Source organism: Vulpes lagopus, chromosome 10 (assembly GCF_018345385.1).
Source record: "Vulpes lagopus strain Blue_001 chromosome 10, ASM1834538v1, whole genome shotgun sequence".
Lineage (NCBI taxonomy): Eukaryota > Metazoa > Chordata > Mammalia > Carnivora > Canidae > Vulpes > Vulpes lagopus.
The window spans coordinates 64,352,492-64,377,013 of NC_054833.1; the positions used below are offsets into that span (position 1 = coordinate 64,352,492).

The following is a 24,522-nucleotide window of genomic DNA, read 5'->3' on the forward strand; positions in this document are numbered from 1 at the left end:
TTGAGACCTTGGTTGTTTAGATACCATACCTACCCGTCTTCTTGATACGTAACATCAGAGCTTATAGCGAATCTCTTACATATTTCTATTTTTTTTAATCATCTTCCTAATGAGGTTAGCAGAACAAGAGCTCCAGTTTGACAGTGTTAGGAAGTAAGTATAGTTCAAGTGGACAGAGAGAGAGGTCTACAGTTATTCATACATATATTTGCATGTGCTGATGAAGAAGGCTATCTGAGGGTGAGGGAGGGAATGAGCCATTACATGCTTAGACACTTAGGTTCTTTTATCTTAAAATGTTCTACCTGCAGCTTGGGAGGATGTTGGAAGGCAGGCCTCCTCACTGCTGGTCAGACCATAAATTGGGGTGATCTTTCTAGAGGGAAATTTGAGAAGCATGGTTTAAACTTCTTAAAAATGTAAATTCCCTTCAACCCAACATTTACATTTCTAGAATTTTTTTCACAATAAACTATCAAAATGTATGCAAATACTTTATATTATAAATATACTAGAGATAATTTCAACATACCAAAATGGGATCAGTTAAATTATGTTTTTTCCAGATAGTGGAATACTATACAATGTCTTAAAAATCACATTTCCAAATACTGTTTAATGACACAAGAAGTTTATGAGTGTTAGATGAAAAAAATATTAGATTTTAACAGTATATATGTAATATGCACATGTGTGGTAGATCCAAAAATACTTGTACCTTTTTTTTTAAGATTTTATTTATTTATGCATGAGAGACATGGGGAGGGGGGCAGACACACAGGCAGGGGGAGAAGCAGGCTCCATGCAGGGAGCCCGATGTGGGACTTGATCCTGGGTCTCCAGGATCACACCCTGGGCCGAAGGCAGCACTAAACCTCTGAGCCACCAGGGCTGCCCATACTTGTACCTTTTAACCTCACGGTTCTCCTTTTGGAAATCAATGTATCCTAAATTAAATTAAAGTAAATTAATAATTACAACTCTTTTTAAAACACTGAACGGAGATGAGGAGATTAAAAATAATTTTCCCTGTGTGAGTTATGACATATTAAATGTTTCATACAGAAAATTGGAAGGATAGTATTAAAACAGCATGGTTAGGATGTTTATGTGAGACCATAAGAACTTTCTAAAATACATCACTGCAAAATGATAATGAAGGGAGGAAAAATAAATAGCATTAAAGTGGAGTGGAAAGTCTACTATACTGAGTGTCAAGAAATGGAGGAGTTGAGTCCAAACATTCTGGGAGGAAAAAATCTCTTCCAAATTGGGAAATCATCATAATTTTCAGTTTTAAATGCATTTTATGAATTTAAACTAATGGGCATGTCCTTCAACAAATTGCCTATTTTCCATTTTGTTTATTGGCTTGTTTTTTTGTAATTTTATCAGAGCTCTTTTAATTCCAAAATGTTCTTGTATAGTGGACGCATTTCAGTACATTTCAACATACTTCTACAGCCTAGCAGTCTTTCTACATTAAAATAAACTAAATCTCAATACTCTGATTCCAGTTCTTTCAACTATTTCTTAAAAAGATGATCTTTAAAGGATACATATGAATAGAAATGGTATTACTCATACTATGTTGGTTTATAGTTCTTGTCTAATTTTTTTCAGTATACACTCACGAATAGGCATACTATATATATATATATATATATACTATATATATATACTATATATATATATACTATATAGGACATGTTTTCTTTTTCTTTTTTTTTTTTTTTTGACATGTTTTCTTTTTATACCAAGTCATGAACTTCCCAGATCACTAAATATTATTTGCTTTGAAAAATTTTTTAAACTTTTGTAGACTGTGCCATCATATGGATAAAGCAAAATTTACATTCACCAAGCCCGTGTTATTGGGTATGGGGATTATGCCTAATGATTTATAAGTGATTCCACTGCCAGTAAACATACCAGTGGCTCTTTTTGAGAAGAATGAAGTCAATTTGAAGCATGTTCTCTCACCCTCCTGAAGCTAGCTGCTATATTGGTGGCAAGGGTTACGTGTGAAGGTCAGCCCAAGTTCTTGGGTGCTAGCCACATAAGAAACAGATTTTTGCCCCAAATTTCTCAGGTGCCTTTTTACCCTGGTGCCTGGTGGGCCAAAGTTTTTTGGATGTACCAGTGTTCAGAATCTTAATCTGACATTCTTCTGAACTCATCACTGGCAGATATTATCTGCATTTCCATGAATCTTAACATACTGCCTCTTATTATTTCATACATAAGTACCCTGTCTCAGAGCTAGGCTCTTGAGCTGGAGCCATGGTCTTTATCTTGCGCTGCTTTACAGTCTCATGCTGGCTCTTGCCTCTTGCTCAAGCATAAAATGCTATGTAGTTTATAGGGTAGTGATTAAACACAGGGACTCTGGAGTAGACTAGTTTCGAATCCAAGCCTCACAACCTAGGTTAATTACTAGGGGGCAGTGAGGGGTTGGCTTCCCTCATCCTTCAAATGCTGATAGTGGTACTTCCTACCTACCTATCAGAATTGCAATGAAGATTACCTGAGACAGTGGTTAATGCACAGAACACCTGGCACAGGCTTGGAAACAGTCAACCCTCAGCAAATAATAACTAATAGTAGTACATGGTTCCTAATTCAAAAAATAAATCAGTGCATTGCTGTAGCCTTATCAGCATAAAAGAAGCACTGTCCCATTGGTGCTCTATATTTTGCTGCTCTATTATCTTCATTCAATTATGAAACTAATCATAGATTTTCACCTGCTTTGATAAAGCTTTGTACAGTTACCATGAGAGACAAGGATTTTAACAAATGCTCACAATATTAGCTGGGAACTGTCAATTATTTATTCATCATAAACTTGCTGGTTACCCCATAACAAAATCTTTTTCCTGTATCACTACATTCATAGCTATAAACGTGTAGTGTTTTTTTCAAGTGGAAAGCTAATAAAAAAAGATTTTATAATTTTATAATGGAAGTTACTTAAGAAAGTTTCAAATGAAGTAGCCTAGTTACCTTTTTTATGCCAAAATGAGCCAATGGGATTTCTTGGCAATATAATAAAGTTGTGTATACTTAAATTGTAGACTTAAATGTTTTGTTCATTGCCATCACAACTCAAAATGGAAAAGCTACAGATGTGTACGTTTGAAGCCTTATTAAACCAAGGAGGATCCCTTTGTTGCCTCCAGTATTTAGTATCAAAAATGGTTTCAGCTTGTAGTACTTATTGGATTGTGGCCTACATTGCCACTCTAAATGTCTGTAAATTCTTGAGCAAACTAGAGCATGCTATAGTAATAATAAACATAAAACTAAAATTCTGAGAAATGTGGACTTAGCAAGCTGCAGCGGCACACAAATCAAGCTCTGGGAAATAATAATTTTGGAAAAGTGTTCTTAAAAGTGAAGAAACCTTTTATAAAAGATGCTTCTTCTAGAAGTCTGTTTGACATGTGATCTTTGTAAGGACCTTCCACCTTCAAACTCACCTTCCAAAGCATTTGTGGTGAACATTTTACATTTCTAATGTGTTTTGGAAAACCTAAAAAGATTTATTATGATTTGGGAAATGTAACATTTGATGCTTTAAAATATTTCCAAACCATGTGCAAATCTTTTTAAAAGAATATAGCCACATATATCTGTGTAATTTATTCTTCGTGTTTATTATTTCTCTCCTTTATTACAATAAAAGAAAACTTTGAAAACAGAACAAAAAAAATCATAGACCCACCACTGAATTAATAGTAAACCATAAATTAAACCATTAATTTATAATTAAATTTAGAGTGGATCATTAATCATTAAATGTAGAGTTCTTATTGCCTTTGTAAAGAACATTTTCCTTTTTCATTTATAAGTGATATTGAAATAATATATTCTCATTTTCATATTCCTGCTTATGTTTTTATTTTCAATGTTAAGCATTTTATATTGGGTAATCTCATTGACCTCTTATGAGACCATACAGAATTTAGATTATTAAATATGTAATATATGCAGCCAATAATCCTCAGTGAGCCTATTCTTCATTTAAATGCAGTGTTTGAACTTGTTTCTTGGTTCCATAGCTTTCAAAACCTTGCAGTGGTACTTGCAAGTGGTACTTGCAGTGGTATTTTCTTTAAAAAAAACTCAATAGAATTTTTTAAGTCATCACATTGTGATAAATGATGAAGGAAATTATGTCTCAAATATACTTAACTTAGCATTTTGAAAACATAATTGATTTAAACTGGTTTCTGCTTTATTGCTGTTCCTTATATATTCTTTCAAAAACTCACACGGCTATTATCTAGGATATGCAAACCTGATTATAAGTTATAGTGGTAATTTATCTATCTATTAAAGATTGTTGACAGAATCCCAACACACCCTCCCCCATGTAACTTATCTTATTAATTTGCGTTATTCCTATAAAGCCTACCTTTTATAAGAAAGTGGGGGTATTTTAGTCTATCCTTATTATAGAATAAAAGTCGCAGGCATCTGGGTAGGCTAAACTAAATGAAATAATGGTCAGGTAATTTGGCATTGCAGACTATTTTCTTATAAAGCATTTATTATCTAGCAGTATTTCATATCATTACAGATTTAATGATAAAGGGTCTGTTTACCTTTTAATTTGCTATAGATTTTGTGTGAGTGTTCATGGCAGTTGTTACTTAATGTTTTATCCTGGCAAGTATAATTTAGAATTTCTCTGTCTCCCTTAAGAGAAGCAGTACGTGATCTGGAAGATTTTTTAAGATATAAAGATTGCATTAAATTGAGAATTGTGGGCCGTTTGACATTTCTAAAGTGACATCTCTCATTAGAAATGCACTCAGTTAAGTTTTAAAGTGTTCTACCTGTAAAATATGACTTGGGATAGTGTTTAAAATTTAGTCCAGAGCCAGCTTTCCATCATGTGTTATTTTATCGTCTTCAGTGCTAGGATGGGGACCATCCACAGATTCCACTGTCTCTAGGCAGAGCATCTCTCAGGAAACCTGCCCTCCCACTAGTGTCTTTAAGAAGAAACTCAAAAGATACGTAGTCAGTAAAACTAAAACCTTTTTTGTTTGGAAGTATTTCTTTTTTTTTTTTTTTAAGATTTTATTTATTTATTCATGAGAGACACAGAGAGAGGCAGAAACACAGGTAGAGGGAGAAGCAGGCTCCCTGTGGGGAGCCTAATGTGGGACTCGATCCCAGGACCCCAAGATCACACCCTGAGGCGTGAGGCAGATAGATACTCAACAGCTGAGCCACCCAGGTGCCCCTTGGAAGTATTTCCTTAAGACATTAACACTCTTCCTTTAATTCACGTTTGTCAGAAAATTAGATTGCTACTTTTACACAAGTTGTTGTACAAACAGAAAATTGTGTGTGTGTGTATTCCTAATATTGTAAGAATTGCCTGACACAAAGCTGTGATGCAGACAGGAACCATACAGGGGTATAATCTGTTGTAATTCTTTATTTTTAAGATTTTTTATTTTTTGTATAGTTGTTATAAAAGTTTATATTTTATATATTAGTGTTATGTTAGTTTCAAGTGTACAACATAGCAATTCAGCAATTTTGTACCTTAAACTGTGTTCACCAGGATAACTATCTGTCACCATACACCATTATTCTATCTGTTATTATTCTTTAAATATTGGGATTTGATGACCAAATGCCACTTATCCAGCTGTATAATCTTACTAATAATAAGTTCATAGTCACACATCAGTTGCTGTAATTCACAGGTGTTTTGAAATGTCGCATGCTTTCTGGGGTTCAAATGATACTTGGCAGAAAAGTTAGAAATATTTAAGTTCTCTCTATGCCATTTTTAATTCATTAAATTAAAACTTGTAAAGAAAGTTGCCCTTGAAAAACTCAGAACAAGCCTCTGAACCCTACTGTACCTTTTCTTTTCTAGTAACTCCTAGTAAGTAGGAATTTGTAGCCACATGTCTTAGAAGAGTAAACATTTTCCACAGTTCAGTCCAGACTGGAGGAGGACCAGAAATATTTTGTGTGTGGATTGACCTCTTTGTTATTTTCAGATCATTCTGGAAGGTGGTGCCTGCATATACTACCCTCTTAGAACACAGTGACCACACTTAGAGTGCATTACAAGTCTTTGGCTTTTCAGGAAAGAAGCCACATATTTCAACTTTTGAGGGTTCTGGGATATTACCCAATGTCCAGTGCACTGTGTGTGACAAATGTCTTGCCCCATCAAAGGAATTTTCAGCCGTTTCATGGCTTTCAGCAGAGGGACGGATGGTCCGGGTCCACACTTAGACATGTTCTGAACATAATCAGACTCACAATTAAGGCATTTCCAGGAAATCAGGTTAAAGAGAAAGCAATACCTATAGGAACAGGAACAATTGTAAAATCTGTCAGAAGTATATTGCTTAGTGACTACCATATAACACTTTCCTAAGCCCTCCTTGAAAATGTCCCGATGTATTTTATGTGCTGTTTTTACCCTTTGATGCAAGTGTCGTTATTTCTCTTATCATTTATTTATTATTCTTTTGATAGTCATTGTTTTAATTCACCATACTGGTTTTTTAAACTAAAATTCAAAAAATAAATAAATAAATAAAAGTAAACTAAAATTCATAAAGAAGCACATTTTGTATGATACTTGCTTTAAACATGAAGATTTTTAGTAAGTCGTTTTGAGCCTCATTTTAGTGAATTGGTTAGAGACTATTTTAGGATTGTGGGGGAAACGGGCAGCAGAGAAGTTTTACTAACGTCAAAATACGTGTTAAATATTCCCCCCAGCACAGAATCTCAGAGACAGAAGGAACAGGGAGGGTCATTTAAGCAGAGGTTTCAAGTCACTTTGCTAAGATAACATTTGCTCAGAAAGTTGGTGTCTCCTAGCAAACCAGATTATTTCCCTTCCCAGTCATATAGTCTCCAAAGTTCAAAAATAAACTGTAATCTTAGAAGAAACGTGCTAAGCTCTCAACATGTTACTGAAAATTTACAGAAAGAATGTGTTAACTATTTTTTTCAAAGGTATATATTCTCTGATAGGCAAAATGAATGGGACATGGGTTTTTCCCCCCATTCCCACCCTACCCGCCATCCCTGGCCACCTCCTTTTGGCTCCCTCCTTCCCTTTTTCTCTGCTGTGCAGAGCAATGTGATGATTAAACCAACAGGTGCCAGGAGTGCTGGAGCAGGCTGGCTTTGTGCCTACATGCGTACAGTGGAGATATTGTGTCACTCCAGGTTCTGGTGTATTGCTGTGTCCTTACGAGGAAAAGGATAACCCAGTTGAAATACATACTGCAACTCCTGAGGGATTAAGTGTGTTTCCTTTGCTTTATAGTTCAGCATTTTACAGTTTCTTTGTTTGGGAGTTCTCAGATTGCTTAATGATTTCTCTAGCCCCTGGCCCTGGCCCGTTGTGGTGACCAGATGTACGTGAGAGCCGCATTTGAACTGCTGTGGATTTGCCAGTTTTATTGCTCAACACGTGGTATAACCTTTCCTTTTCTGAGTCTCCTACCATTCTTCTGCCACGGAATACTAGAAAAGGAGATTTTACTTATTTCTTGCCTTTTAAAAATGTTCATGTCTTTTTTTTTTTTTTAAAGAGTGGATATTTAAACTCTTTGTGGCATTTTAAGAAGCTGTTTCCGAGGTCAGACTCTTGCCATATTATTTTATCGCTGTTAATGTTGTCCATAAGCATGCCTATTTTGTTTTACAGTTGTGGAGGGATCCACAAGGATTTAATAAATATGATAGCCTTGTGTCCATATTAGATTATGATGAAGCATAGCACTAGTTGAGGAAAGGTTTTCTCATCTCTCCAGCCCTAGTTTAAAAAGTGTGGGTTTTTTTTTTTTTTAAATTTTGCAATCTAAGTCTGTTCATATAACAGCCGTTAGTGGGCTTTAGTGCATTTATTTGTGCTTCAAAACTGGACTTCCGAATAAACTATTTTAAAAATGGTTTTTTGCAAAGATGGGATTATACTCCTTGGCAGCTGTTACAGCAGAAATTCCTTTGAGCTTATTTGGAGGTTTTGGAGGGCACGTAGCCTCACCCTGGACACCTCCTGCTACTGATCATGCTGGCTCAGATGTGGGCCCCAGACTTCACAAATACTAGGAAGAGAGACCATGGTCTCTCTTTTCCAGATGCTAATCTTGTGCTAAAGTCAGTTAGTGACATCGGGGTATATGTGGGGCTTGGGGGAGGGCTTGGGCTGGGGGAAATTAAACATGTTTAGGTATAGATAAGGGTAATCTAGCCAAAAGCCACAAGCTGAATATGCTGCAGAGAAAAGGGATAGTTGATGAGATAGCTTTCCTGGGAGGCGGAAGGGAACCAACCAGCCTGGGGGGAGGGACCACATGTCCATGTCCGAGTCCACAGGGCTGAGAGCAGGATAGGATAGTGTCCTGTTAGATGTAGCGCGTGGAAGGGAGGAGCAGGGGGGTGCCTGAGAGTGGCCAGACCTGAAACCTCCTCATGAAGAGGCGCAGCCAAGTTAGCGGGAAAGGTTGTGCAGGCCAGCCCAGGCGGAAGAGCCATGTGAAACTGGGGGTAATGAACTTGTGGTGGGGAGGGTGGGCTTTCCAGGACACCCCACGTCTCCCCAGCACCCGTGCCAAGAGAAGCTGACTGCAGGGCAATGCAGCGAGTCCTGGGGCAGTGACCGAGGTGGCCAGACGGGGATGGATGAGGAGCTGGCCACTGCGCTCCTGGCAGGTGGTTCCCAGCAGGTGGGTGGGTGGCTCCGAGGGCCACCCAGGGAAGCCCCTGCAGGCCAGCTTGTGTCCAGAAAGATCACTTTGGCTGCTGCATGAGAAATTGGTACCGGGGATCTGGACCAGTACCAGGAAGTAATAAAGAGGCTGCTATAAAACCTAGGGGAGAAGTGGGGGTGGCATTCAAGGAGAGACACTGAGCCCACTGTGGAAAATGGGGGTACTTGCAAAGATACAGATGCAGTGAAACGCCGGGACACCTGTACCCCATGTTTATAGCAGCAATGTCACAATAGCCAAACTGTGGAAGGAGCCACGGTGTCCATTGAAAGATGAATAGATAAAGAAGATGTGGTCTATGTATACAATGGAATATTCCTCAGCCATTAGGAACGACAAATGCCCACCATTTGCTTCAACATGGATGGAACTGGAGGGTATTATGCTGAGTGAAGGAAGTCAGTCGGAGAAGGACAAACATTCAATGGTCTCATTCATTTGGGGAATATAAAAAATAGTGAAAGGGAATAAAGAGGAAAGGAGAGAAAATCAGTGGGAAATATCAGTGAGGGTGACAAAACATGAGAGACTCCTAACTCTGGGAAACGAACTAGGGGTAGCAGAAGGGGAAGTGGGTGGGGGGTTGGGGTGACTGGGTGACAGGCACTGAGGGGGGGCACTTGACACTTGATGGGATGAGCATTGGGTGTTATGCTATATGTTGGCAAATTGAACTCCAATACAATATATATATATACAAAGAGTAAATAAAAATAAGTGTCAAAGATTTCCAGGGAAAAAAAGAAAAAGAAAAGTGAAATAAAACCTTTAAGGCTTAAAAAAAAGAAAAGAAAATGGGGGTACTTGGGAAATACTCAGGATCAATGTTTTGTTCTCCTGTGATTCTTTCTGCAGGGGGGAGGGGAGTTCTAATTGGCTAAGGCTCCATAATGCTAATTTCTGAAATGATATAGTTCAGAAAGTCTTTATTATTTAGCTGAAAGAGGGTCTGTCCAGATACTGTAGTTGCGTCATTTATGTAAAATATTTTATTATCTTTTTTTCCGAGGTAGAAAGCACATGGTTTTTATAGGCAATTGTAAAATACAGAAGGGCGAAAGATAATAAATCACCCCATATCTTTCTACCCAGAGACAAATCTTGTAAATATTTTGAAGTATCTTCCTTCCACTTTTTCAGAGAGCAGTGTTACTAATCGAGATCTGTTGGACAGGAGAAGGGGTGACCTATCGTATCGTTTTTGAAGCTGGTCAAAATTGATGAGACTTTCTGAGTTTTGTTCCTTATAGGTTGTGGTCCTCTGGGTCTCTTAAAAGTGCTGGGTGACCTTTTAGGCCTTTTTGTTATTTTCCGTGAAGAGTGAAGCCTTCAAATACAGCTTAATAAGAGATAGATGGCTCAAGTCACATGTTTAGAGGGGCACATTGCCCCAGTCACCACCTGATATGAAAAGCCACTTCTGAAGAATGCCAGAGCACATACTCACTGGTTGCTTCAGATGCCTCGTGGGGAAAAATCAATGGGAGGGTACAAGGAGTCTTGCTTCACTTGTTTATTTGTGGTTATGGCAGTAGAACATTGGTAACAGCCAAAGAGTAATGGCTGGCTAGGTATCTTAGCCGACTTGTAAGCTGAAAGTAATGACATGTGGAATCCTGGTGGATAAGGGGCCTCTCCCCTTTATTTATTTTTTTTAAGCATCCCTTTTAACTTGGTCTGAGATTGATTGAGACATTATCTTGGACCTTGGAAGCTGTGAGCCCTTTTGGAATGACAAACACTTGTTGACAGCTTTGACAAGATGGATGGAAAAACAAACTCCGGCAAGGTTCACATGTTTATTTCTCCATTGAGTCTCGAGAAGAATGTTGCTCTCATGATTCAACGTAGAGAAAGAAAAAGTTGCACCTTGTTATCAAAGTCAATATTTTCTGAGCCTGACTTACAGACATCTCTAGAATACATCTACTTTTTGTATAGCGTTTAATTAATCAGAGTAAGAATAGGAAAGTTCATCACGTGGGGCAGGTTATCTATCCACCCTTGGTATCTGTGTCATTTTCACTCATGAAATGCCATAGTATCATAAGGACACATTATCTGTTAGGATTAATTGATAGGCACATTTTATATCTGAACATCAGCTCTTTGGGGTAATAATAATTACTAATATTAAAGCATGGTGTAATATCTCCTAATAAATATTTATCCATTAGTGTGATAGTGTCCTGTATCTTCAGCATGTGGGAATGAGGAGAAAACAATGATCCATTTCCTCCAACATTAAATAGAACTATTAAATTGATTCCTGAAGTGATTATGAGACACAAATTAATAGAAATTTTTATGTTCATATTGATTAATGCCTTTCAAATACTTATACTGCGAGTACCTTTTCTACTGTAGGCAAGTTACTTTATAAGTATGACTTGTGAAATGAAGTGATTTGGGGTGTTGTCAGTTTTATGGTGAGTCATAAATAATTTCATTGCTTCTGTCTGCCTAACATCTTCCTACTTTCTTCTGGTAATAGAATTTTTCTTCCCTGTAGAGAAGATAACATTTGTAGCTTGAGGGAGATACCACAGCGTGGTGTCTCTCCACCAGCACCCCTCCCTTGCTCATTGGATAGTCACCTCACCCCCTAGCCATGAGGATGGTTCTAGACTTTTAGAGCTGTCAAGAAAGCAACTTTACTCCTGGATTGCCAGGAGCTTGGGAGTCTGAGGCTGCCAGTGCCATTTTGGCTGCTCCATGGGAAGGGCCTACAAGCAGGAATATGCCAAGCACATTCAAGGTGTCATAAGATCTGGAATCATGGTGGCCCATTTGACACCGAATCTATTAACTCCTAAAAGCAAGTACCACCCTGTTGTGAGAGAGAAAGCTCCACTTCTCTTTGAGCTACTTTGAGTTGTCCTTCTACCATTAGCAGCCACAGGGGCCAACTGCTAGAACAGATGATCAGATCACTGGTGGGTAAGAAATGGGGCTGTCGGTGGGGGAGGGATTATATGACTGTTTGGAAGGAAGACAGTGAGGTAGGGAACCTGAGTAAAAAGGAAAAAGTTCAAAATGAAAAGAATTCAGTTGGATTTTTATAAGGAAAGAGACCAAGAAACTTTTTTTTGTAAATGAACATAGTTGGAAGAAAGTAAATTGTTTGCTGAAGGAAAGAGCAAATATTCCCTCATGTTCAACACATTGCTCTGCCTTCAAAATAGTTTACAGTCTTCATGTATGAGGCCACTGGAGGCCAGAGGTACAGCCCCATACAAGGCTGACCAAAACTGCAAAGGGCCAGAGGATGGAGCCTCAGAGGTAACTGGACCCCAGGAACCCATGTTGGGTCTTTTCTCCACTTCCCTCTACCCCAGTCGATGGACACCAACAACCGAAGAGAAGGGAGGATTTCTTTTCCTGGTCTTTTATTTGTAAAAGCCCAGGAAAGATGCTCAAGGGCCCAGTTTGAATCAGATACCCATTCAGTAAGCCAATCACTGTGTCAGGTATGGATACTGGGTTATATGGCCATTGGAGAGCCAGTAAGCAGAGCCTTCCACAGGCAGGTCAGGTACAAGCCTGGGCCCCGAGAGAACCAGTGTGGCCTGAGCAGCCGTCCAGATGGTGTTCACTGCAGTCTAGATTACTTGTGCCGTTATTCAAAGTAAGTAGTCAGAGTATGTGAAAAAAGGGGCAGAGCAGTATATCCTAAGAGTTGGTAATACTGCATTTGTATTTTATTTTTAACACCAATTGCAGGAGTTTCATTTAAATGCTCCAGAAGTAGTTGCAGGCAGCTGAAATGATAAGAACATTATGAAAAAATTATTATCAAGCACAGGAAAAAAATGCGAGTAGATTAAGTCAGCTGTAGGTTCTAAACTCTTTAAATTTCTCATCTAACTCTACAATGTGTTTTGGAAATGTGCTTTAGATCTCTTATCGAAAGCAGTAAACCCAACTGAAAAGCATTGTAGAAGATGCATGAAAAACGGAATAAAGTAGCATGATGAACTCTGGTCCCCTGGGGCTAGGAAGGCTTGTCAAGCACTCAGTGAAATGAACCATCAGTCTTGGTGAGCATGGTTAGCGTGCTCTTTCTACCCAGATGTTGCTTGTCTGGGAAATATAAGCGTTCATGGAAGTCAGATGCTCCTGCCAAGTTCTGGTACCCTGCAGCTGGATTGTACGTTCTAGTTGGTTCTAGACCTCAGTTCCCATCTTTGGGTGGCTGGCATGTCAGAAAATCCTTTGTTCATCCAGATGAAATAATTCATTCAGTTCCTGAGCTAAGACTTCAGATCTACTAGAATAGTTATTGATAGGAATTTCTGTGTTATATTAGGTAACACCTTACCAGCATTTGAATAACATGATTTGTAATTGGAATCCTCATTCATCCCGGGAAATTAAATTAATAGATTGCAAAGAAAAGATTATTTCAAATACCTATAGAATGTGTTTGAATGTCGGGGTAGGGAGGGAATTTAAATAGAACATTTTAATTACATGTAACTTGAACTAGTTCCATAAAGAATATAGACTTTCAGGGGCAAAGAATTCTTTAACACTTTGTAAATCATTATAAAACGAATGAAATACAATCTACAAATGTATATATTCATTTCACTGATGGCTCATTTAATCAATTATCTGTGCCTATTTGCATAGCTCTCTTTCACATGAAAAATTATTAATTCACATATCCCAGGAAGCCTGTCATTCAGAACTCTAGATAAGATGAGCATAGTGTGAAGTCGAATACTTTTAAATAGTGGCACCGTTGACAGTGACAGAGAAGCAGCCTCTATTGGGGTTTGATCAGAATGTCAGAAGCACTGTGAGTTATTTAAGGGATGTATTCTAGGGACTTACAGCGATGCGGTACTGGGAGTGAAGCAGTCTGGAAAGCTGCTGTGCCTGTACCTGGCGCCAGGCCGAAGTAAGCAGAACAGAGAAGAGAGGAGAGGAAGAGCCACCTGAAATCTACAAAGTTGAGATGAGACTCATCAGAACGAAACAGAACCCGTATTTGTTGCTGCTTCCAAGCCGGCAGCTTTGATGATGCGGGTAACCTGCAGAAGAACACAGACTCGGTTCAGTATTAATGAGAAGTGGAGCAGCTCAGGGCTTGGCTGCAGCCCAGAGAGCTGGCAGGAGCTGGAGAAGCTACAGACCCGTTGTGCCTCCAGGCCACGAGGGCAGCCAACAGATCTTCAACAGTGGGGTGTGAGCTGCAGTAGTGCCTGGGCGTATACCAGTTTTCCAAGTGTGAGCATGGCTACCACTTCATTTCCAGCTTCCAGATAACATGCAAGCTCTGTGGCTATCCTGAGCCCTCCAGCTGTGCAGGAATGGGAATGTGGGCAGTGTAGTTCCTGCATAACTAAACTGACACAACACAAACACAGTGGCCTTCACAGTTCACTCCTAGTCAGCTTAGCACTTAGACACACTTCAGCCAAACTTAGCTTCCAAATAAGGTGATAGCAAAATTGTGTTTATGCCAAACACGATGAAATGATCCATCTTACAATCCAGAATTCTCTAGTCCCTTTCTGCGTCTTTGGTGATGTTCCTTTCTCTTCAAGCTGGGTCACAATCCTTCTTGATGCTGTATAACCTAAATTCTGAGATACGAGATTAAATACTATTAGCATCTATTGAATGGTAGCAGAATGGGAGAGAGGAATAAAAACTTTGGTTTATACATATGAATATGATTATATTAAAATAAGAGAAAAGTACTCAGAATTATTACATTCCTTGTTTCTGCCCCTAGTCACAGGACCACAGCTGGTGTTTATAACTACCTTTTTCTGCCAGCCATTCCATATTCCCTCTGTCCTCGGCAAGCACCTCGGACGGTTGTAGTTCCTTGCCACAGAAGATGACCCAAAACTGAGTTCTTGAAGGGCCTGGAAGTAGAACTCTTAGACACTGCTAGTAGGAATATAAAGTGGCAGTCCCCTTTGTGAAACAGCTTAATAGTTTTTTATGCAATTTAAACATATACCTGCTATTTGATGCCCTCTATTTATAAGGAAAAAAATATGCCCACACAAAGACTTAAACACAAATGTTTATAGCTACTTTTTGTAGTAGCCCCAAACTGGAAACAACCCAAATATCCATCAAGTGAATAGATCTATACTTGTGGATATTACTATGTATAGAATATTGCTCAGCAATAAAAAGGAATGAACTATTGATACTCCAAGCAATTTGATGATCCCAAAATAATTATGCCTAGTGAAAAAAAGTCTGGACAGAAAGAGTGCCTATTATAAAATTCTGTTTACATAAAAATCTAGAAAATGCAAGTAATCTATAGGGGCTCAAAGTGGTTCAGTGGCTGTCTGAGAAAGAACTCTAGGTGTGGAGGGCATTATAGCAAGGCGTGACAAAATTTGGGAATGATGGATAGGCATAGTATCAAGGCTGTAGTGATATCTTCATGGGTATAGTTATAAGTCAAAACTTAACCACATTATATACCTTATATGCAAGTATTGTATGTCAATTATACTGTGGTAAAGTTAAAGATAAAAAAGATTGGACCTAAAAATGGATAATCTGCATGTTCTTGACCAACTACATTGATATCAAATGTGGTATGAAATCATACACAGATTTATTTACCTGATCTGCTGCTTTTGAAATTGTGTAATTCTTGACAAGTATGTATTTCATGTGCATTATTTCAGTTTTACACAGGGTTCAACCACACTTCCCAGTGGTTGAGACAAGTGCCATGCGGGTAGAAAGGAAGAAGAGATCACATCAAGTCAGAGGTTAGGGCTTCGGTTTGGGTGGTTGAACTTGAACTTGGTCTTGATGGAAGGTTGAGTTTGTTAGGTAAAGAATCAGAGAATGTCAGGCTGATCAATGTGTACAGATGTAGGTGAGAAATGAGCAGAAGCTCTTTACGTGATATGCTACAGTGTGGCATTGTACACCATCTTCCTAAATCCTCCTAGCAACCTCATTGGGTAGAGGGATTATTCTCATCTACTACCTAAGAAGCTAAGGCTCCAGGTATCAACTATTTCCTCCAGCCTTAGACTTAAAAGCTGCTTGAGTCTCTGACTCCCAGGGGCACTTGGCTGTGTTTGCAGGATAGTGACAAGTGATGCAGGGATAGAGGTGTAAAGTAAGTGATAAGGTTGGAAATAGTGATGGGGTGAGATAAGCGTTGACCTTTAGCCAGTGTAACTTATAAAAAGTTTGGACTTTCCAAGTCCACTGGGGAATGAGCAGTGAGGAGAACATTAAATATTTTTGAGCAAGTAGTTCTATTATGATTCTGTACAAGTAATAATAGTTCAGTGAAATGGGAAGGGTAGATTTGAGAGATATTATGAAGCCCAGATTATCAGAACTTAGTGATGAACTGAATATAGAAGAAAAGAATAGAAGAAATCAGAGCTGATTGTAAAGATTTTGATATGAGTTAAAAGAGAAAAAGTGATACATTTGACCAAAAAACAAAACAAAACAAAACAAAACCTCTGGAGAAGTACTTGATTTTCATGGAAATGCATTGAGTTCAGTTTGGAACACATTGAACTTGCGATTACGTTAAAACATCCAAAAGAAAAACACTAGCAATCAAGTGATACTACAAAATTAGAGCTTGGGACCCATCCGGTCAGGGTTGCACACTTTGTGGATCTGCATAAAGATGGGAGAGTGAGGGGCACCTGGGTGGCTCAGTGAGCAAAGCATCTGCCTTCCGCCCAGGTCATGATCTCAGGGTCCTGGGATGGAGCTCTGCGTTGGGCTCCCTGCTCAGCAGGGAGTCTGCTTCTCCCTCTGCCTCTACCCCTCTCCTCTGCTCTCTCTGTCCCTCATATAAATAAATCCTAAAAAAAAAAAGAAAAAAAAAGACAGGAGAGTAAATCCATGGGGGTAAATCCTTGGGGTAAGGTTTGTAGGTTAGAGGGTACAGCAGGGTGTTGGATCCTCTTCATCTCCACTGCCACAGCCCTTGCTAGGCCCACACCATCTGCACCCAGTCCATGATAGCCAAAACCACCATCCAAGTGGCAGTCATAGCAATTGCCCCAAATCCATCTCCTACATGTTAGCAAGGCATGTGAAGCTCTCCATGATCTGGCCCTCCACCTACCTCTGGAGCTTCATCTCCAGCCATCCAGTGACACTGATGACAACAGTGGTTAAATTAGTCATTATTAAGCACTTTGTCTCTGCCGGTCATTATGCCGTAGGTCAATGTCTTATTAATCCACACATTGACCTTGCTAGTTACATATGATCACCCTCACTTAACGGATGAGGAAACAGGCTTTCAGACAGTGTTACGAAGCCAGTAGTAGTTGGTAAAGCTGAAACATAACCGTCACCTCTCACTACAAAGCCTGGACTTTTAACCTCTGTGCTATTCTCAACTCTTTCTAGCTACTCGAGCATAACATGAAGTTTCTGCCTCCTGTGCCTTTCTTTCTGTATGCTTCCCCTTGCATCTGGACTGCTCTTTTCTTCCCTCCAATCCCCTTAAAGCATCCAACTCCTGCTGAGTCTTTAAGTCTGTGTAAGAGTGCTTGAAGGATGTTTGCCCTGCCCTGGCTGGCTCAGAGCCCATTTTAGCACATCTCCCTTTCACTCTACTAGGCCTATTACTATAATCATCTGTATCCCAGTCTTTCTGTTACATTAAAGGATGGTAAACCTTTTTTAGTAAAGGGCCAGAGAGTAAATATTCTAGGTTTTCTGGCCCGTGCCATTTCCGTTGCAACTCCTCGACCTGGCCATTGTGGTGTGGAAGCAGCCATAGCAAGGCATAGACAAGTGGGTGTGGGTGAATTCCAACACAACTCTATTTACAGACACTGAAATCTGACTCTCCTATAATTTTCAACATGTCACAGAATATTCTTCCTCTTTGGATTTATTTTTCCAAGCATTAAAAAAAAACATAAAAACATTATCATTTTGTGAGCCATAGAGAAGCAGGTGCAGGCTGGCTGTGGCCCCTGAGTCATAGCTTGCTGAGCCCTACATGATAGTGTGAATTTCTTGAGAGCAGATCCAGTACATCATTGTCGGGGTGACCATACCAATGTGTCATCCAAATGGGGATGCTTTGAGAATAAAAAGGGTTGCTGTTAATGATGCTGGGACCACAGGTGTAAAAGGGAACTGCCCCAGGCAGAGAGAGGGGTAGTTAATCTAGTCATGGTAGTGCCATGTTGGTTGTGCACAGTTTCCCTTGGGGTCTTAATTACTTCAGCTTTGGCTCTTCACTTTAGTCCCCCATTTCCCAGGGTACATTTATTCTTAGTTAATTCACAGGCTTGGGGATGAATGGAAGTTTCTGAAATCCTCTGGAGCAGTGAAGCTTTATACCCATAACAGTGACTGAAGGAAAAAACTGTGTATTTAACAAGCGGTTTTCCAGATGGATCAAAGTGGAACTGTGCATATTCTAAACAACTAATGCATATAATTTTTCCCTTTTTTTGAAACTTTTTTTTTTAAGATTTTATTTACCCATGAGAGACACACAGAGAGAGGCAGAAACACAGGCAGAGAGAGAAGCAGGCTCCATGCAGGGAGCCTGATGCAGGACTCCATCTCAGGACCCCAGGATCATACCCTGAGCCAAAGGCAGGTGCTCAACCACTGAGCCGCCCAGGTGCCTCTGCATATAATTTTTAAATATGTCTCTCCCAGAGAATTTTCCTCCATTGAGTGCCAAGAGTGTGAGTTCATATTATCAAAATTAAAATGACATTTACTGTGGACAAAAAGTATAGAACTGAAGCAGAACAGAAGAATTGTTTCATGTTATATTTAATGTCTTCTCTTTTTTTTTTTCTTTTTGCAGTTTTTTGAGGTGCCATTTGATTCAAACATGAATAGGACAAAGAACAGACCTCTGGTTCGTGGACAGATCAGGTAAAATCATGAATATAATAAGTCTCTTTCACCTTCTAGAACATTCCTGTGCTTGTTTATCCTGAATCATGCCCCAGTCTTTTGCCTTGAGTTGTGAGGTGAAAATACTCCCACCCCCACCCCCACCCCCACAAAGGGACACGTTGGTGTGGATGCTCAGGGCTTCTTAACTCTACCCAAAGTGTATGACAGAGCACTTAAAATGGATCTAAGATTTACAGTTCTGTGGTGGGAGTAACTCATGCAGTGGATTTCTTTATGAAATTCCATTTTGAAACACGAACTTGTTTCACTTGTAGCGCCTGCGGGTAACAACATTCCATTAACACAGATGATTTCAGACAAATCCATATAGGGTCTCCAAAGAAAGATCTGTCTGAAGCCTTACTTTTTCAGACAAACTGATAATGCTGTTATCTGCCGAGTAAAGCACTACCCCCATTACTCTACTTTCTACCAAATTCAATTAAGTAGAACTAAAAGGCGTATAAATATTTTAATATCACTAATGGTTAATAATTAAGCATTTTATTTCCTGGAGACCTTGAAACTGGCATTTTAAAGTATTTTTTAAAATCCAGTGGATATTCGTAAGCCAAGAAGAATAAAATGAACCAAATGGTTTTACTGACTATTCTAAATCAGTGAATCCTCTCATATTTCCAGGCAATGCCCTCATGGAGCCTAAAATGTATTGGGGTTACACTTGTGGATCAAATAATCACACATATTAAGTGAAACCATAAAGGAAACATGCAGGTACTGTCAGAAGTCTATATAAAAAATGATTTTTAATATTAGCTGTTTGGAGCCATTCAGTTCTTAAATGAATTTAAAATACCATTATATTGCAGAAAGCAATGAAAACATAGAAGAACAGAAATCTCATATCTACTGATACTCGATTTCTTTTTTGAAATATAAATAAAGCCATCTGCGTTTTTATTTAAAAATGTCAAAAGTACTTTTATCTGAGTGAAGTTGTTCTAGAAGAGCAAATGCAAGCTCTGTAGCCTATCTCAAATGCTAGAAGCTGCTCATGCCACTGCTCGGATCGCAGGGAAGTCCTTATGCCTTTCTTCAGGGAAATCAGGCTTCTCTGGAACCAAGGGAAATGTGGGACAAGCCCAGCAAGTAGCCATTGGGCATATAAGAATGATCAGATAAAGGCCTGCCATTCTCCTGGTATCTCATCTTACTTTGCCCATTGTGGCTGTTTTCTGCACCCAGGGAAGCCAAATCTACCAGGGCATACAGAGAGGGGCCTTGGTAGTTGGCATTGGTCCATCCTTTACGGGAGAGAGGTTGCAGCACAATTATTAGTCTTGCTAAACCGGTACCTTCCTCTTTTGTTGGCAAGATGACCCGGGCAGGATCTCATTTATGATAATACACCCTAATTGCTACCTAAAGTAGCCTCTAAAAGGGCAAATTATAGGGCTGGAAAAAAGATTCCAGCTTATGTTAAGAGCTAGGATGTATTTTATTTAAACAGGTACAAAGAGCGGTTACAAGTCTGGGGCAGAAGAAATATTGCACTGAGAATCATGGTTTTAAAACTGAAGACTTTGTATCTTGCCAGTTAGTGTTTATTATAACCTAGTGAATGATCATCTACTACACAGATATTTTATAAGTGGGTAGCTGTGGGGCTATAGTAGAACGTCTTACAGACCACCCATTAGCATTAATTTCTCAGCCCTGGTGGTTCTGACATTCACAGTAGCTATTGGGCACTTAAGAGCAAAGCCCAGCCAGTTTATTTTGAAATTCTTGATTTGGTGTTTACTGCCCCATATGATTTGGGGTGCTCTGCCTAGTTGAATCTATCCCACTTCATAGATTTTGCAGTTTGGCGCATGAAGTAAGTTCCCGACATTATTGACAGGCAGCAGTATAGTAAGTCTGGGAAGGAAATCCTCAGACATCTTTGCTGATGACAGCTGTTTGCACGTTTGTACCTAGCTTGGCCTCTCTCTGTTCTAAAGAAATGCTGTGAGCATTTACAGTAAAATAGACACGTGTGTGTGGCATTAATTTTTTTTAGTCATTGCAGTTTATTTTGAAGATTTTTACTGACATAAATAAAATTAGGGATGCTCAGTGGTTGAGCTTCTGCCTTGGGCTCAGGGCGTGATCCCAGAGTCCTGGGATCAAGTTCTGCATTGGGCTCCCTGCATGGAGCCTGCTTGTCACTCTGCCTGTGTCTCTGCCTCTCTGTGTGTCTCTCATGAATAAATAAAATCTCTTAAAAAGAAAAAAAGAAACAGTTATTTGGAGCGATCTTACCTGTTTTCAAAGTTTGCTTTAAAAAAATGTAAATATTTCTGGGCACCTGGGTGGCTCAGTTGGTTATGTGTCTTCTTTCAGCTCAGGTCATGATCCCAGAGTCCCAGGATCGAGCCCAATGTGGACTCCCCACTCAGCAAGGAATCTGCTTCTCCCTCCGCCCCTCCCCTGTTCATGCTCATCTTTCTCTCTCTCACTCTCAAATAAAAATAAAATATAAATATTTCAGTACTTACCAGGCAGTAACATAAAAACGAAATTTAGATTAGCTTCTAGGGTTAGGGAGAAAGAAGCAAAACACTTGGAAAGGGAAAGACCTCAGAACGTGGAAGTTGGATGTGTTTCCGTTACCAGGCCTGCATTGGTAGGACCGCTCAGTGGCGGCATTACCAAATCCTTCCTTCCTATGGCCACCTGCAGGACGCATTTGTAGAATGTTGTCCCCATAGAGGAGTGTGCTAGTTACCAAGAGGTGGGTGGCAGGCTCTCCATTCTCTTAGGGTCACAGTGAGGAGGTGGTGGCCCACGTGCCTAAGGGTAGGAAGTGCTGCCACAGAGATACAGTTCACTCTACAAATGTATTTTTGAATGCACCTGCCAGCTGGGCACTACGCTAGACACCAGAAGTGCCTTGGTAAATGCTGCAGGAGGCACCTGCCAGGAGATGCAGGATCACAGAGAGAACCTGACCAAAACTTCAGGAGTCTAGGGTGACTTAGTTGAGGGGTGAGGTCTTGAAGCTGAGAATGAGAGGATGAGGAAGAGCTGACCCAGCCTGATCTTTCCCACGTTCTTTCTGCTTCTCCCTCCTCTGGCCACACCTTTGCTGGTGGTCTGTAGCCTCCTTCTGATCTCGTTCTCTCTACAGACACTGCACTCTACACTGTCTATACCTCCAGGCCAGACCACTCTTCTGTGCAGAGACCCTTTGAAAGTCTTTTCTGGGTGCCTCTCTAGGTATCTCAGCTCCACTAGTGTGTATCCCAGTACATCACTTCCCCTCCCACACTGTCTTTTGGTTAATTGACATTCCAAAGTCAGGCACCTCTCAGTTACCCTGGACTCTCTGTCCCTCCTCCTTCATCCAACTATGGACTAGACTGTCTTTCCAGCCCCCAAGGGGAGCCCTGGAGTCTGCTCTCTCCTCCCAGTGTACTCCTGTCAGAGCATCCCGGCTTGCCCTGGTCCTTATAACCACACCCCAGCTGATCTCCAGCCACTCTTTCCTTCTGGCTTACAACCTTTGGGGTCTTCTAAATATATTTAAGAGAAAATATTTGTTTTCTGTGCTTTGCTGCATCTTTAAGGCCTTTCAGGGTCTGGTCCCTCCCAGCCCTTCCAGCCTCACCTCCTCACAATGTTCACCTTTTCTCATTCACCCCTTTGTGTCTCTTATGACTCAGTGGAACTGCTGGTGTTTTCACCAGAGTGCTGTGCTTGTCTCGCTAGGTATGCTAACCTTCCCCTTCCATGGCCCCAGTGTGTTTTATGCCAAGCGTTCCCTCCCCCAGAAGGGATAGCTCCTCCCACACTCCAGTGAGGGGAGTTAGACGTTTTGTCTTGGAACTCTCGCCTCTGGGCATGCCTCTGTCCTAGCACCACGTAGGGTACCATGTACTGTTCCTTCGTGCCTCTGGCTTTATTATGTTGTGTGTTCTTCCAGGACAAAGGTTGAGTCTTCCATCTGTGTATCCCCAGTACCCAAGCTCATTTACACGAAGCAATCTCCTGAGTGCCTGCTTTGTGCCCAGCACTATTTCTAATGCCATGATACAGTAGGGAACAGAGCAGACAAAAGTCTGGAACATCACAGGGCATGCATTCCAGCCACCACATCTGGCAGATAGCTGATGCTTAATGACGGATGGCTGTATAGATGGATGGATGGACAGATGGACAGATGTTAGAGAAGTAGAAATGACTTCCCCAGCATGAGAAATACAGAAGCAAGGACTCTGAGACAGGAATACTTAGCACATGGCACCAAGTGGGTGAGAAAGCCATTGAGACAGGCATGAGGAATTTGTGAGGAGAAAGCGTGAGCATGAAGGTGGGGGGTGTTCTATAGACCTTGACTGACGCACTGACTCTGGATAGAATAGGCGGAGAATAAAGCAAAGGCCATGCCAGGTAAGATGCACATGAGGAGCAAAGGTGTAAGGAAGGGAGTGCAAAATACGTGTTGAAGGATAAAAATAAATGACTTGGCCAGACTCAGAGGGAAGGATTTGAAGGAGTGTAGTAAGGAAGCAAAGCGGGAAGGAGGCTGAGAAAACGTGCCTGCCACACCAAATTGTGAGGGCTGTTCTGTAGGGATTGGACCGTAGTCTGTGTTGTGTTGGGGCGGGCTCTTCAGTGGCACAAGACAAGAAAAAGAAATAACAGGCCTGCATATTGGAAAGGAAGAAATGAACCCTTCATTCACAGACAATGGGACAGGTTCACACGAAAAATTCAAATGAATCTACAAAAAAGCTACTAGAACCAGTAAATGAATATAGTGGGGTCATGAGACACAAGACCAGGACACAGAATCCAGCTGCAGGAAGCTAGGCAAAGAATTCTTACATAAAACACAAAAAGCACAAACCATAGATGGAGTAATAGGTAAATTGGACTTCACCGAAATAAAAATTTCTGCTCTCCCAGAGACACTTCTGAAAATGACCAGACCAGCCACAGAGTGGAAGAAAATACTTGCAAAGCATGAAGCTCACAAGGAACTTGTGTCCAGAATACATACAGAATCCCTGGAACTCAATAATAAGAAAACAACCCAATTAAAAAATGGGCAAAATATATAAACAAACACTCCACTAAAGTAGAACTACACATATCAAATAAACACATAGAAAGGTTTTCAATATCACTAGTCATTAGGGGAAATGCAAATGAAAACCACAGTGAGACACCACTGTGCACCTATTAAAACAGTTAACATTTTTAAGACAATAATACCAAGTGCTGGCAAGGATGTGGAGTGACTGGAATTCTTCTATGTGGCTGGCGTGAATACAGAGTGGTACAGTTACTTTTTGTGGAATGGTTTGGCAGATTCCTATGAAGTTAAATGAGATTTGCCATATGACCCCACTACTGTGTGTGTCTGGAAACATAAGTCCATACAAAGACCTGTGCATGAATATTTGCAACAGTTTAATTCATGATTGCTGAAAGCATCCTAACTGCCCCTCGGGTGGTGAGTGTGTGTGTAGGTGCCATGACATGGATACAGCTCAGAAGCATTACAAGTGAAAGATGCCAAGGTTATACACTGTATGATTCCATGTGTGTGGCATTTTGGAAAGCCAGAACTTCAGGGACAGAAATCAGATCAATGGTGACCAGGAATTGGGGGGTGAAAAGAAGGGGATTGAGGACAGAGGAGCATGAAAGAACTTTGTGAGGGACAGAACTATTCTATATCTCGGGACACCTGGGTGGCTCAGTGGTTGAGTGTCTGCCTTCAGCTCAGGGCGTGATCCCGGGGTCCTGGGATCAAGTCCCACATCGGGCTCCCTACAGGGAACCTGCTTCTCCCTCTGCCTATGTCTCTGCTCCTTTCTCTGTGTCT

At 40.4% G+C, this 24,522-nt stretch overlaps 1 protein-coding gene across 2 annotated transcripts in view; it reads left to right on the forward strand.

The window, feature by feature from the left end:
• LOC121499775 (protoheme IX farnesyltransferase, mitochondrial) overlaps nt 1-24,522 on the forward strand; it is a 127,881-nt gene that overhangs the window by 70,863 nt on the left and 32,496 nt on the right. For both annotated transcript variants that reach the window (XM_041770892.1, XM_041770891.1), the window contains exon 5: nt 18,589-18,659. In XM_041770892.1, coding sequence (XP_041626826.1) covers nt 18,589-18,659 — 71 coding nt within the window. The remainder of the gene's footprint in view (nt 1-18,588; nt 18,660-24,522) is intronic.